Source organism: Carlito syrichta, unplaced genomic scaffold, assembly GCF_000164805.1.
Source record: "Carlito syrichta isolate Samal-C Ts95f unplaced genomic scaffold, Tarsius_syrichta-2.0.1 Scaffold304465, whole genome shotgun sequence".
In the NCBI taxonomy this organism is placed as follows: domain Eukaryota; kingdom Metazoa; phylum Chordata; class Mammalia; order Primates; family Tarsiidae; genus Carlito; species Carlito syrichta.
This window is the reverse complement of record NW_007248561.1, coordinates 961,828-978,081: the sequence shown is the minus strand read 5'-3', so window position 1 is coordinate 978,081 and position 16,254 is coordinate 961,828. Positions and strand designations below refer to the sequence as shown.

Sequence of the window (16,254 nt, the reverse complement as noted above, 5' to 3'; positions counted from 1 at the left end):
TCCCCAGGCTCCTGTGCCTTCACTTATTCTCTGGGCTGCTCAATTCCTTTTAAGACACAAATTGATGGGGATAATTTTTGCTATAACTACAATTGCCATGGGGGGGGGGGCGGGAGGACTGCATTCAGGCTGTGGACTCCTGTAATGACTGTGAACCATTGAGTGACTGTAAAATGACCAGAAAATGGATTCAAAATTGAAGCCACAAATAATGTAATTACTGCAGTGTTCTCAGGGCTGCCAGAACAAGGGCTGGCTGCTGCCCTGGAAACATCTGGAGGGAAAGTGCTGCTGCTGCTGCTGCTATGGCCGCTGCGATGACTCCTGCCCTGGTGCCTTTGGGGCAGCAGTGTTCTTCCGGGTTGGAAGGTCCTCAAAGGATGGGGGTGGCAGGAAAACAGGGGTGGAGAGAGGCCAAGTAGAAGAAACAGATGTAGGGCAAGACTGATGCCTCCTGCTCCCAAGAGTGAGGTCTAGTCACTGTATCTCTGGCAAAATGAAACCCAGTGTGGTCACCATCATGTCACCAACATTGACTCTACCATCAACACCAGTACACCAGCACCACCATGACTGTCATCACCAGCAACAGTGAAGTCACTTCCACTCTTAACGACATCAGCAGCACAAACACCACCCCTACCGTGATCATCTCTATCAATGCCACACCAGTAACATTTTTTTTTTAGTTGGAGTCTCACTCTGTTGCCCAGGCTGGAGTGCAGTGGCACGCTCACTGCCACCCCAGTGTCAACCTGCTGTGCTCTGGTGATCCTTCCGCCTCAGCCTTCCAAGTAGCCGGAACTATAGGCACGTATTACCATATCCAGCTAATTTCTTTTTTTTATTTGTAGAACCAAGGGCTCATCAAGTTGCCTGGGCTGGTCTTGAACCTGCGGGTTCAGGCAATCCACTCGCCTCGGACTCCCAAAGTGCTGGGATTACAGGCTGAGCCAACGAGACTGACCTAACAGCAACATTTTTATCATCACCAATCTTGTCAACACCATGTCATCCTCATCCTTCCCGTTGTCCCCTTCACTGTTACTGTCAAGGCATTAACATCATTACCACTAATCCTGTCAATGCCCATCAAATTGTTATCACCTCCATTCACATCAAAGCCAACATCACCAACCCTACTATTATCATCACCATCACTGCCATGACAGCAATTTCTTCATCATCACCAATCTCATTAGTACCAACATCACTACTACCATCCCACTACTACTGTCATCATCATCGGCGGTGTTGTCGCCTCCTCTCTCATCAATGCTTACATCACATCATCATTCCCGCTATCATTATCACCATTACTGAGATGGCATTGATGTCTTTACCATCGTCAGTCTCATCAACACCAACATCAACATCACCATCCCACCATTACTGTCACAACATCAGCATCATCAGTTTCGCCCTCATCGATGCTGTCACCATTATCCTCAACAGCCTTGCAATGTGATCTTCGCCATCACTACTATTTCAGTTACCTTTATCATAACCCTCACAGTTGATGTCAAAATCAAAATAACTTTCTTCAAGAACACTCTTATGATCCTCTGCATCATCATACGTTGTAATCGGACTCTTCCTTGCCTTGGTCAAACAGAAAGCCCAGACCTCTGGTATAACCTAAGAAGTCAGGCCGTGAGTGGGTGGGAGTGGTGGGGCAACATGTGCCTGCCTGCTTAAAGTCAGAGATGAAAGGGGAAATCCAAGAGGCATATTCTTGGAGGTGGTAGTAGGAGGGAATGAGACATACAAGTCAATCAACTAAGTCTTCAATTTGAAAGTTTAGGGGGAAAAGAGAGAATAGACACAAGAGGCAGTGGGACAGCTAGAAGGTTCAAAACAAAGGTAGGAGGTAAAGCTTTTTATAGGCTTTATAAAAAGATTTTGTAGGGTGCTCATGGCTTCTGGCTTAGGCAGCTGTCACTTATTGTCACCATCTTCTCCATGTTAGTATCCAGCCTCCATGACTACAGAGCCTCACATATAACCTCTTTTCACAGGGAGCATCTAATCTTAAGGGAACAAGGTGGTCAGGGCAGACACTCAACACACTCAGACAGAAGAATAGCGTGAATAAGCAGTGAGAGTGTAGATCACAGCTCCAAGAGTATGGCCACATACTTCAAGAGTATGGCCTCCCTGGGGAGACGGCACTGTAAAGAAGAACTGCCCCTAAATTTGACAATTTATCAACAAACCCAGAGTTCCTATTTTTGAAGCACTTATCATCACCATGATTTGTCTCTCTCTCTTTCTCTCTCTCACACAAACACACACACACACACACACACACATAGTGAGGCTTATTTACTCTCGAGTGACAAGAGTAGGAACAAAATGGTGCTTCTCTGACTTGGCTTCCAGTCTCAGAACTGTAGGTGCACCAGGAAGATGCATGTGTCCTGCTGTCTGTCCTCTCCTGTGCCTGGCATTGTCTACTAGGAAGCCTGGTCACAAGGAGATGCCCTCTGAGCTGTTATTGCTGCTCTTCTGTTCCTGTGTTCTGGGTGGTTCCAGTAGACTCCTAACAATAACCAGCTGCCCCCTCCCCCATTTTTCACCTAGACCATAAGTGGCATTCTCTGGTGTTCTTGGAGGAAGTACAAGTTTCAGGAAAAATAACTTCTTTGCATAATATATCCTGTTCCCAGGAGGCAACAGGGGTGGTGGATGTTAGTCAAGAGGAAAAAATATCCTGAGACCACACATTCTGATGGATTCTAAACTACTCTCTCTCTCTGGATCAATCAGTACCACTCTTAAACCTAGATGAGAGGGACCCTCTCCCAGGGCCTGTGCTCTGGCAAGCCTGCCCTCTCGCTCCTCTGGTCTGCCACTTCTCCCAGAACAAGGAGTCAATGGACCGTAGGGATTTACCCACCAGGAGCCTGTGCCATGCAGCTCCAGGCTTTGCTCTAAGTATCTAGAACACTGAATTTCCTGCCCAGTTAGTCCTGTGCCCTCTTCCAGGCCTGCATAAGCCTCTTCCCTGGGTCTGTCTTCTGGAAGGAGAGCCATGCTTCCAGGATGCACACACCTAGACCCTAGAGGTAACCAAGAGTCAGCTGTTTGCTAGGACTGTAGACAGTGCATGGACATAAGCAGCATGGACACTGAGGTGTCCACAGAGAGTGCAAGGCCCCTTATGATTCAGGATAGAGGCAGTGGTCAAAGGGGTTCTGTGTGGGGGCTGGGTGCCACCTCTCTCTGCTATGGATGAGAAGTCTCTGTTCTCACAGACTTTTCAGATTGTTATTAAGATACATTTGTCAAGGTAGGAGAAAAGGACATATTTTATTTAACAGCTTGTTAGCTTGACTTATGACTTTTAAACATTTAGCTGTATGACATGTGGGCTTCCACCTGTACCCTGGCCCTGGGTCTTACAATCTTAGGGGTGGGCCTGGGCCCGGTAGGTCATTCCCAGAGGCCCTTGAGGCAGTCAGGACGAGTCTGAATCCACAGTGTATTTCTGCTTAAGTGTTCTGTCTTGCTTCCTCCTTCATGCACCATATGTTCATACATGTGCACAAAGTGACATTCCCATGACCACAGGCAGGTGAGCTTGCTCATGCCCTACTGGTGGATCTCTGATGGTTGCAAGTAACAGAAAACCAAAACTTCAATGGCTTAATAATTGTTTCATGTAAACCCAAAGTCCAGGGTTTCACCTGATGGGGCATTCCTGTTCCTTTCTCTCCTTGGCTCTGCTCACCCCCACTCTGTGTTTAGAGACAAGCACCACTCTTTCTAATGAGGGCAAGGTGGCTACTGCATCTCTAGATCTTACTTCCTGGAGGTTCAGTTAAAGAGGAAAAGTGCCCCTTTCTCAGTCCCATGGGCTGTCGTGGCATCCCATTGGCTCTGACTGGTCATGTGACCATCTCCAAAACAATGACTGTGAACTGGGAGAGGTTAGTGAACAGTTGGCCTGGATGTAAGTCACATGCTCTGTGCCTACATGTTGAGAGTGGAAAAGGGGCTGAGGCCCCAAGGAAAATTAGAGGCAGTTGCTAGAAGAAAGAGGTGGGAGAGCCTCTCCCCCACCCAGAATGACCCTGAGAGGTCCCCTTTCAATAGGTCTTTTAGGCATAGTCCCCACTCTGAGGCCCAGCTGCCCTAACTCTGCTCATTTGATGTTCTGTTATGCCTACTGATGTTTGCCCATCCCAGAGGAGTGGGAAGCATCTGCTGTCCCTCCTGCCTGACCCCTGGGCTTTCCCAAGAGCCTGCACTGTTTGAAAACAGGGATTCGGCCGTTATTCAACTTTCGAATGTTGATCTACACTGTAGATATAACAATAAACCATACAGATCAAACCCTTTCCTCTTTGGAACTTACATTCTAGTGGGAGGAGAAAGTCAACAAATGAACTAGACTTCTGTGGTCACTTAATAAAGAAATAAATAAAACCAGGGATGGATCTTAGGGTGTATGGTTCAGGGCTTGCTACTATAAGTTGGGCAGTGATGACCTCCCTATTGAGACACAGAGACCTGAAGGAAGGGAGGGAAGGATTCATGAGGATATATGAGGGAAGAGCATTCCAGACAGAGAGTGCAAAGGCCCTGAGGCAGGTGTGCACTTAGTGCATTTGAGGAACATCGAGGAGGTTATAGGGCTTGCGTGCTGTGAGGAAGGGAAAGCAAGATGGGAGATGAAGTCAGAAAAGTGGTGGTAGTGGTGGTAGGGAGGGGATCAAGGACATAGAGAAGCTGCAACAAGTAAGAACCTCTCTGGCCACTGTAAGAACTTCGGCTTTTGCACTGAGTGAGATGGAGCCCTCGGAGCAAAGGAGTGACGTCATCTACCTTACACTGTGAAAGGCTCAGTCGGGCTCCTGCGTGTGGAATAGAGAGCAGGGAGGATGATGAGAAAGTGTCTGCAGTAAACTAGGCAGAACTGATGGGGGCTTGGACTGGGGTGAGAATTGGGGGTGGGAGTGGTAAGAATCGGTCACTGCGATATGTTTTGAAGGTGAAGCCACAAGAGTTGTGGATGAGTTAGGGCGTGGAATATGAGAAGGGCAAGACAAAACCAAGGTTGCTCTTGGGACTGCCCTTTACCGAGATGGGAGACTGGTAGGAGAAGAGGGGGTGTTTCTTGACCTATGTGGTCTGAGATGCATCTTAGACATTTAACAGCTGTGTTGTGTGAGAGATGAGATGTGCAGATCAGGGCTGGAGGTTGGAGTTTAAGAGTCCTCACCCGATAGATGCTTGATTCCTATTTGTTTCTCAAGTTCCTCTGCCCCCAAAATAGGACCTGGCCTGGAGCTTGTGACGCTAATCACAATTACAGCATCCAAGGCAATGATCGTTTCTTTGTCGTGAGTACTTCCTAAGGGCCAGGACTGTGCTCCAGTCTTACAGTCATCTCATTCCACTTTCTTACGATCCCATGAGGTAGGGATGATTAGAACCCCCATTTGCAGGTGAGGAAGTCGATCAGAGAGATATCTATTGTCCGCCCTCCAAGGGTTCCTGTTGCTGTTTGTCTCACGTGTTTATGCAGTCATCAGAATTGCTGCCCCACGTGTCCACAGCTGCTGCACTGACCCCTGTGCTGCCCTTCCCTCTGTTACAGCCTGTGACCAGCTGGCTCTGGGCGTGGTGGCGATCTTCGGGCCGTCACAGGGCTCTTGCACCAACGCCGTTCAGTCCATCTGCAATGCCCTGGAGGTGCCCCACATCCAACTGCGCTGGAAGCACCACCCGCTGGACAACAAGGACACCTTCTACGTGAACCTCTACCCCGACTATGCCTCTCTCAGCCACGCTATCCTTGATCTGGTTCAATACCTCAAGTGGCGGTCGGCCACCGTGGTCTATGACGACAGTACAGGTAGGTAGCTAGGCCAGGCTGGGCTGGAGGAGGTGGGGAGCATGCCAGGACCAGGCTCTCATCTGTGCAACACAACTGCCCTGGGGAAAAGGCTGTGTCCCACACCCCAGCTTTACCCGGTCACACTGATGCCCCCCCCTGCACGAACTCACCCCCACCCCAGCCACACTCACACCTCACTCGACCCCAGTCCACCTCACACCTGCCTCACCTTCCTCCACATTTCCACCTCCACCCTCGGCAGCATGAGTGCTCAAATCTGCACTCGCCACACACCCTAACACCTGCACACACACCTGTGAGCCATGCCCACACCTGCCCACATGCTTATACTTGTATACTCCTCTCTGCAACAAACATACTTGAACACTCACTCAACATAGCTTATTTATGGTACAGTGTGTATGCTATAGCTAAACCACTTTATTTTAAATCTTGACTCTATCACCTGCTGGTTGTGTAGCTGCTTTGTGCCTCAGTTTCCTCATGTGTAAAATTTGGGGACTGAAGGCCATAATGTAGCAAGTACCCGGCAGGCAGTGAGCTCTCTCTCAAAGCTAGTTTTTCTGATCATCCTCACACCTGCACCCCACACACACCCTTCTCTTTCTACACTTGCACACAGACTACAACCCCTGCCCTACCTGCTTGACTGCTGGCCCCAGCCAAGGCCAGGCCTGCAGAAGTGAGCACAGGGCTCTTGTCACCATCCCAGGAAGAGGGAGAAAAGGGGTGTTGGGTTGTGCCTGTGAGCTGTGGGTTTAGGCTGGACTCCCTGGTGTAGACACACCTGTCCCTCACGCTGGCCAGCTAGAACCAACACCAGCATTCTTCTGGATAGGGCCTGCTTGGCCCAGTTCTGCCCAACCTTCCAAGTCCAGCCTGGGCCCTACCTTCCTGAAAATTATTGCTACAGTGTGTTATCCCTTGCTTTTCCAATCCCAGGCCCTTGGTGAGAGCCCCAGAACACACACTTAGCAGATATTCACTAACAAATTCAGCACACCCATTCTGGGCCTTTCCTTTGGACTCTCTGTTGTGGGGAACTTGGGGATACTAGGTGAATAAAACTCAGACCTTGGCCTTGGCAAGCTTTGCAAGGGGGAATATGGGCAGGGGCCATGCAACTATCTCTGTGATACTATGTATAGAGAGCTAATGGACTGCAGGGAGTTGGCAGCTAGAGCCTGGAAAAGCAGGAGGGGTGAGGAGAGGAGAGAAGAGTCCCAGAGACCCTGCTTCCATCCTCAGGCATCCTCCTGTGGATGTGCAGGATGGACATAGGCCTGGAGAGTCCCTTAGTAATAGGAGAAGGATGCATCTGGATTCATACATTGAAAAAGACTACTGTTTTCCTGCTGTGGACCAAACGGTGCAAATGCGACCTTGTTTAATTTCATGCAAACCTCATAATAACTCTGTGGAATGATAAATGAGAGATGAGGTGACCAAGGCCCAAAGAGGTGGCATGCCTGCCCACCGTCACCCAGCTAGCGTCAGGACCGGCATGCACCTGCAGCCTGTTTGAGTCCAAATCCCACGCTCGTAGCCAGTGTGGAGCTGTTTCTTCTCCTCCTTACTCTTTCCAAGATGTGAGTCCCAAGACACTGCTTAGCCCGTTCTCTTATGATAGAGTGACCTTGGCACGTTACTTAACCCGTCTGGCCTCGTTCTTCCCACATGTCAAGAGCGACCGCATCCAGCCTTGAAAGAGCTCTCCAGCTCTCAGCTGCCTGTGATTCAGTGTCGGCTCTTGATTAACTCCTAACAGGGAGGAGAAATCGCAAGGGATTGTCAGAAAGATGATCAGAAAGTTGTTTAGTGAACTCGGGTTTCTACAAGCATCTATTGAGTCCCTGCAGCTCCCACAGCACCGGACAACAGATCCTTGAGAACAGGGATCTCCACCCCTGCTTAGTGGCCCCACTGAGGGTTCTGCCAGTGAGGGATTCTCCTGTGCAGCTCCCAGCCACCTGCTGTGTTCCCGCAGCACCCAGGACTTGTTTCTTAACGTACCACTACGTATGATTTTCTGGCTATAAGCCTGTTTCTGCTTCCAGACCAGGACCTTTCTGTGTCTCCAGGATTTAGCCCAAGGCACGTGTAGATGTGTTTAAATGTTGGTTGCATTGAATTGGACTGGTTTGAATTGAATTGGAAATCAAGTTGAATTAAACCCTAATTAAATATTAGAGGAAAGAGTGTAGGAGGGAAGAAGCAAGATATTGCTATTCCCGTCTTTTGTTCAGAAGTTAATCATATCGAGGAGTGGGGCCCACCCAGAGGTCACAGGTGACTCCAGGCCTTCAGAGCTAAGCATGAAGAGACATGTGCAACCAGTCAGAGCTAGAGGACTTGGGGAGAAGGTGCTGGATGGCCTTGGCCTGTCTGAGCTGACTTACCAGAGGAGAGATTTGAGCGGGGCTTTCAGGGTGGTGGACAGGGAGAGGAGACATGAGGACGTTACAGGTGGGGGGAACAGCATGGGCCAAAACGAGGAGTGGGGACTATGCAGGGAAGTCTTACCAAGAGGACAGCCTGGCTGTGGAAGAGGGTCGAGGACAGAAGGCAGGAGGGAAAAGTCAGATAAGCAGAGTGTCGCTGGCTGTGCAAGGCCTCTGATGTCCATCCTTGGAATCCAGAGTCTTTAAGCAGCTGAAGGCCATCGAGTGCTGTCGAGCAAAGGAGGAGAACAGTCAAAGCGGAGTTTGGAGGGAGGCTCTGAGAGCAACGCATGGGAGATTGGAAGGAACAAGATATCTGAAATGCAGGAGACTGGCTGATCCAGGCAAGAACAGCAGAGGTCTGCATTTGAGGGTGCTTGGAAGAGCACTTGCGCCAGAATGGTTGTGGGCAAAGTAGTGTGGAAGATGTGTAACTGGAAGTCAAGATTGCAGAGTGGTTAGGACAGACACTGGCATGGACCACTGCCCAGCAGCCCAGGTCCTCCAGGCTGGCTGAGGGAAGGAGGAGTGGCCTTGCAAAGGAACAGGTATCACACTGGTGAAACCCATCAGAGCTCATGTCAGGGTCTGGAGCTTTCTCCCTACGAGCCCTCAGCTCTTGCTGTATGGACATGGTCCTTGATTCTTGGCTCCAAAGGCCTGGAATTACCAGTGACTTCTGGGTAGGCACCCACTCTCCTACGATATGATGAACTTCTTAAAGAAGATGAGAATAGTAACATCTTCATTCCTTCACTCTTAGACCCTTTCCTTCAATATTTAATTAGAGTTTAATTCAACTTGATTTCCAATCCAATTCAATTCAGTTCAACAAACATTTAAGCACCGAGGGGAGTGATGAGGGGATGAGTTTGGTCAAGAAGACAGTTGATACTAGGAATTCAGGACTGGATTTGGTCAAACAATAATACAGCTCTGATGATGGGTAGTGGGTAGCAAGAAATGTGCTCCCAGAATTAGGGTATTTCAAAAGTCAGGGTAACTTGTGATTCATCAAACCCATGGAATGGGAAGTTCTCCGTGGCAGACTTCGGCTGTGTGTGCTTTGGGGGGTTGTGTCCATTAGGATATTTTGGCTATAAGTAACAGACAACCCAACTTCAACTGACTAGAGCAATAGCCACTTGGTTATCTCACTGACAAGAAGTCTGGAGGTGGGCCTTTCATGCTGGGTCAGAGTTGCCACAGCTCTCTTGGTTTTCCCCTCATGGTCACAATAGGGCTCCTAAAGCTCTGAGCATGCAGTAAGTGGCACACAGGAGACAGGGACCAATGGGATTTTTCTTTTTCATGCTTATTCCCTTTTTTTTTTTTTTTTTTTTTGAGATGGAGTTTTGTTCTGTTACCCAGGCTGGAGTGCAATGGTGTGATCATAGCTTACCGCAGCGTCAAACTCTTGGGCTCAAGTGATCCTCCCACCCAAGCCTTCCAAGTAGCTAGGACTACAAGTTTTGGGGGTTTTTTTGTAGTCAAGGTCTTGCTATGTTGTCCAACCTGGTCTTGAACTCCTGGCTTCAAGCAATCCTCCCACCTCAGCCTCCCAAAGCACTGGAACTACAGGCACCAGCCTCCACACCTGACTCAAAGGAATTTTTCTTTTCTTTTTTTTGAGTTGGAGTCTCACTCTGTTGCCCAGACTGGAGTGCAGTGGCCACTCCCAGCCACCACAGCCTTGACTTGCTGGGCCCCGGCAATCCTGCCGCCTCAGCCTTCCGAGTAGGCGGAATTACAGGCATGCACTACCACACCCGGCTGATTTTTTGATTTATTGTAGAGATGAGGTCTCGCCAAGTTTCTTAATGTGACTCATGCCTCTTATCAGAGAGGAAAATCTGTCTCAGAACCTTCTAGAAGACAGTCCTGTGTAGTTCCCTGGGTCTATGCCTACTATTCCAGACACTGTCCAGTGGGAATAGGATTGCCTTTGATTGTCTCCTACTGATTTTGTGTTATCTCTTGGAATTGACACATTGTCACCCAAACAAAATTACAGTTCTTTTAGAACACTAGAAGGAGGTGCCTCTGCTATCTCTTTGTACAATAATGCTTTGCAACCATCTTTCCCCAAAACTCAGTGGCTTGAAAAAAAATGGCATTTGTTTAGCTCATAAGTGCACAGGGTCAGTGATTTCCTGAGCTTGGCTAGGCAGTTTTTCTGGGCTCAGTGGGATCACTCCCCTGCCTGGGATTGGATAGCTATGGATTGATCTGGGCCGGCCTTGACTGAGATGACAGGTGTAACTCAGCTCTCCCCAGTGTGTTCCTCAGCCTCAAGCAGGCTAGCCCAAGCATGCAGCCATGACAGTGTCAGAGGGGCAAGAGAACAAACCCAATGTGCAATTCCATGTCAACTGCCTACCTGTATTATACCTGCTGGTATCCCACTGGCCAAAACAAGTCACGTGGTTGAGCCCTATCGGAGGACATCGTAAAATTCCATGGCCAAGAGCATGGATCGAGGAAGGGGTGAAGACTAGGGTTCCCTGTTGCAATCTACCTCAGGAGGATGGCTGTTGAGGAGGCCACCAGTATTTCCCCTATGAGTCTTGCACACCTCCACCTTCTTAATCCAATCTATGCACAAAGACAAACTGATATTGGGAGTAAAAGGAAGGAGTTGAAAATAACCCGGGGTGGAGAAAAGCACCAAAATATGGAGTCTCTGATTATGATCCCATCATTAGAGGGCTGTGACACCTCAGGAGGGCCACTCGGCCTCTGCGGTCCCCAGTTTCTTCCTCCCTAAAATGGGAATGGAAAATGCCTGCTCTCTATGCCTTCTAGGATTGAGAGATGTTAAACAGGGTAATGAATGCAGAAGTGCTTTGAGAGTGAGAATCATGATTCCAACAACCATGATTCACCACAGATATTTTAAGAGAGATTGATTAGGGAGGCAGCCAGAAAGGAAAGCTCATCTCAGGCAAGCAAAGAGAGCCTAGTCCCCTGCTGGGGTGGGCTGAGAGGAGCCTCTGGTCTCCTCTGGGAATACACTGATGGCAAGGAGGTCTGACATTTGCCGCTGGAGAATGTGGGTCGCCTTGCATTACACGGGGCAGCGTGCTTGATTGACAGGAAGGCCCTGGTGGCCTCTGCACCAGCATCTAGCCTGTCCCAGTCCTCATGTCCCTGGTTCCCAAAGCCCACGTGCCTGCTGATGCTACAAATAAGTCTCAAAACCAAGAGGTAGAAACAAGCCATGGGCTTGTTGTTCTGGGCTTCATGGGGGCAATAGATGAGAAGGGACAGCATTGCTCACCCAAACCAAGGGTTTCTGGGGTACGTTCAAAGGGAGACAGCCCTTGGTATGTGTTTAGGAGAAGCCTGTGGCCTCTCCCTCCTATGACAAGGTCAACTGATATCCTCTTCCTCCATCCCATCAACTCTGGTGTTGGGAGGCACTGGATCCTCATTTGACCCAGTCCACTCCAGGACTCTGGAGCCTCTCCCAACCCCTACACCTGAGTTTGAGACTTCTCAGTGGGGTGGAGGTTCCTAACGCCCACATACATGGCAGAGCTTGTTTGGGAGGTCTTTGGGAGGCTTAGGATACAGGGATGTATCTCTGTCCTCCCCAGCAGAGTGGAATGATAGGCATCAGTCAGATTGCTTTCCTGACATCCAGCCCTCATGAGCGGGAATAAGAGCCAAACAGACTCAGGCGTGTGTACCAGAGATTGATTCAGGAACCAGGACTCTCTGTTGGAAAGCTTCTGGAGGGGGCTGAGTGGGGGGACTCTTTCCAGATAATGCAGCTGATTGCAAACTTTAATCCACCGCAGACTGCCTTAAGTAAAAAAGAGAGAGGCTATTTGTTGGCTGCCTTTGCTGGAAAACTGAAGGGTAATGTTACCTTCAGGTACACTTTGATCCAGAGACTCAAGTGAGTATCATCAGGACTTCTTTTCTACCTGTCCTCTCACACTTCTGCTCTGTTGGAATCCTTCTCAAGTTCTATGTGGTGGCCCCCAGACTTACAGCCTCCCTATTTGAAATCAAATGGAAAAGAGGTGTTTCTTACCCCTTTCTTGGGCCAGGCACTGTAGCACAAGTGCTGACAGTCGCTCTGATAAGATCAACTTTGCAGTATCTATCCCTAAGTCAACCCCTATTCCCAGAGGACATACTGAGTGACTAGGCTGGGGCACATGCTTTGCCCCTATAGCTGGAGATGGATTCCTCCTGAGTCATAGAAACTGGGAGTGGGAGGAGTTGTTCCCCACAGGAAAATTGGAGTGCAGTGAGTGTGGGGATGGAACACGTTGTATGATCAGTGCAGCCAGGGCACTGAGTCCTGAGGATGGCAGGAGAGAGAGTAGATGGCCTGCCCACACTGGCTCAGCCTCTCCTTCCAGTGGCTGGGGCAGAGACATATAGAGAGTAGCAAGCAGGCTTGCTCCCAGGTTGTGCAGAGACAAGTCAGCAAGAAAGGACCTTGAAATTGGGACCGAAATGAACTTAATTAGACCTAAGCAAGCCATTTGTCTCCAGGAAGTGACATTCAGTTTTCCTTGGAAGTCCCCAGATTAAGTGGTTCTACAAAATTCCAACCAAGGTGGAAGATAGATTTTTCAGTGTGAGGAGAAAACAAAAAAAGAAAGAAAACAGTAAATCAATCCAATTATGGAAACTTTTGTTGAGTACCACTTAAGTGCCAGCCCTGTGCTGGGAGCCATGGGGTCCCAGCCCTGGATATCAGGGCAGGATGAGAGGCATGAGGCAAGGCCAGAGGAGGCTAGTGCTGACGGAGGAGGCCACTGAGCTGGGGGAGGAGGGCGATCTTTTCTGAACAGAGCAATAGAAGCAGGCTTCCTGGAGGAGGCGGTTGCATTAAACTTGGAAGAATGGGTAAGGTTTAACAAGGCATTCTGCCCTTGGTGGGTTGGGGTTAGGGGACAGAGACAAAATGCCACCGGGCCTCACCTAGTCCAGTGGTCAGTACAGGTTAGTACATTTGAGGCTGGCACTGGCTATTGTGCCCATATCCTGGAAGCAGTTTGCTGGAAATGTTTAGGGAAACTCTGTCCCATGTCTCACAGTGTTTTGGCACGAGGGGTTTAGAATAAGAAGGGAACCTGACTGAGGGGCGGTAAGCCTCTATGCCCATGTGTGGTTAGAGGGGAGCAGGTGGGTGTGGCCAGTGAGGATTTGCTGTCTGTGCCTACTTTTGGATTTACATATGTGTGTGTGCACAGGCCTTAATCTGCATATATACATGTGTTTATAAGCCCCAGTCTATGTCCTATCCATACCAACATGTCCATGTATGCAGCCATGTGCTTGTATGTGCACACACATCTGCTCTCCAATCTCATCCATATATGCACACACGTCTCTGGGGGCCACATATCTGTGTCTGTGTGTGTCTGCAGACCTGTGTGTGCCCCAGGCCTGTGTGTGCACACGTCTGAGTGGATGCCTGAAGCTGTGTCTACACACATGCACGTGTGTCTCTTGTGCCCCGTGGCCCCTCAGGGCTCATCCGGCTGCAGGAGCTCATCATGGCCCCGTCTAGATACAACATCCGCTTGAAGATCCGCCAGCTGCCCATTGACTCGGATGACTCCCGGCCACTGCTCAAGGAGATGAAACGAGGTCGGGAGTTCCGCATCATCTTTGACTGCAGCCACACCATGGCAGCCCAGATCCTCAAGCAGGTGGGTGAGCACTGCCCGGGAGGGATGGCTGCACTCTGTCCCTATTTCTCCCACTTTCCCTTTCCCAAACACAGTTGTGGTGCCGCCAGGTCTAAGCTGGACTCCTGGCTCTGCCACTTTTGGGCGGTGTGACCTTGGGTGGCCCCTTTGCCTCTCTGAGCCTCATTTTCCCCAGCAGCAAAATGGACACAGTGGTCTTTACGCCCTGAGTTGGCATGAGGGCAGATCTGTGCCCCGGCCAGCCCTGACACACAGAGTGCTGAATAGACGCTGGTTTCCCTCCCACCTCTGTGTAGGTTGGAGGCAGGGGCTGCCGAGAGGGGACCGAAGCCACATAAGAGCAAAGCACTCAGGAGGCAGAGAGGCCTTGGCGTCTCAGGAACAGCCCCCAGAAGGCTTCACTGCCTCTTCAGTGACTAATTCCCCGTAGCCCATGGCACTTGGTGTTACTCTCCTATTCCTGGGATGTGTAGCAGGCTCCTCCAGCCATCTGCTCAGCTCCTCAGCGGCGGTGGGGAAGGAGGGTGGCTCTCAGTCCTGGATGGGCCTCCGTTCCTAAGCACAGCTCAGTGTGGCATGCTGGGGCCGAGAGCCAAGCTCCACCAGGCACCTAATAAAATAAACAGCAAGCTTGCCTGCAGCTTCCTCTGAGGGTGCTGCCGCTGAAACCAGGAACAGGAATGTGAGCCGATGGCGATTATGTCATCCCAGAAAGCATTCCTGATGGGAAGAGGCATTCTGTGGGGCTTTGCCACATGACCTAGTGAGGTCTCAGTGACAAGCAGGGAACTCAGAGGGTGCAAGGTGAGACCTGCTAAATTGGGGCATTTTCGAAACCCTGAGAGCTCAAGTCCCATGCTCCAGGTGGGCTCCCTAAGGGATGTCTGAGCCGGTGACCTGTTTGGGGCCATTCCCCACAAAGGAAGCTCCTGCACTGGTGGCTGAAAGGCTCATGTGGGAATCTGAGTTCTTCTTCTTTTTTTTTTTTTTTGAGTTGGAGTCTCACTCGGTCGCCCAGACTGGAGTGTAATGGCCGCTCCCGGCCACCACAGCTTCGACCTGCTGGGCTCCGGCGATCCTTCCGCCTCAGCCTTCCAAGTAGCTGGAACTACAGGCACGCACTACCATGCCCAGCTAGTTTTGTGATTTATTGTAGAGATGAGGTCTCGCCAAGTTGCCCAGGCGGGTCTCAAACCCGCGGGCTCTGGCAATTCACTCACCTCAGCCTCAACCAAGGCGCGGGATTACAGGCTGAGCCACCGAGCCCTGCTTGATTTCTTCTTCTGTCCTTTCCCGTGTGTGCCCTGGAAGCAAGTGTTCCAGGAGTCCCTCCCCTCCTCTGAAGACAGTTGATAATCCCCACCTCATGCAGCAATGGAAGCTTCAATGAGAGCAGAAAAGCTGAGTCTTTCCTGGTGCCCAGCATGCAATCCACCCTGGACACGGGGCCTCTTTAAAGCCACTGTCAATGAAACGCACTCTTCGGAAATCCTGTAACCATCATTCTCCCAGTCGCCTATGCCCAGAGCTTCCCTTCCCTCCCTAACTTGTGCAGCAGGATAACAGTGACAACCATGACTTTGCTTTACAGAGGCTACTCTGTCCAGGTACATGTAGCTTCTCATTTGCCACCATCCTGGGACACAGGGATGATTATCATGCCCAATGTATAGGGAGGGAAACTAAGGATAAAAGGGAAAGTGGGGCTCAAGGTCATCCAACCAGGAAGTCGGGTTTTACCCCCCAGGAAAGTCTGATTTGGAAACTTCTAGAATTAGAATTTTGAAGACTTAGTGCTCAGTTAAGCCCAGAATGAAATGAAGTGAAGCCTGTCTGTTCACTACAACACTTCTCTGAACCTTTAAGGGGCTGAGGTGGGCTGTGAATCTCCAAGGGTGGGAAGGAATGTGCAGCACTTGTGAAGTGTACTTGACCCAGTGACATTTTCCCCCAGAGCCTCTGTGGACCCAGCATTCCGAGAAACTCTGTAGAAAATGCATTATAGTCATTAGGATTATAGATTATAGGCTTCTAATAAAATACATAAACTATATATAATGAAGACTTCATGATGGTATATCATAATAATTCCACAGCTGCCACGTGGCAGCTTTGTGGTCACCAGAACCCGGGATGCGGGGATGTCTCAGCCCTTCTGGGGGGGCCCTGGACTGAGGATAGCCCTCCCACCCCCACCCCCACCAGGGCCTAGCTAGGTTGGGGGTGGGGCTGCACTCTCTGGAGCCTGGCCCGTGAGCTCAGCTGAGTG

General features: G+C 50.0%; 1 protein-coding gene across 1 annotated transcript in view; it reads left to right on the top strand.

Moving 5' to 3' along the window:
* GRIK3 (glutamate ionotropic receptor kainate type subunit 3) overlaps positions 1–16,254 on the top strand; it is a 226,651-nt gene that overhangs the window by 140,735 nt on the left and 69,662 nt on the right. The window contains exons 3-4 of the mRNA XM_008059978.1: positions 5,606–5,863; positions 13,804–13,985. Coding sequence (XP_008058169.1) covers positions 5,606–5,863; positions 13,804–13,985 — 440 coding nt within the window. The remainder of the gene's footprint in view (positions 1–5,605; positions 5,864–13,803; positions 13,986–16,254) is intronic.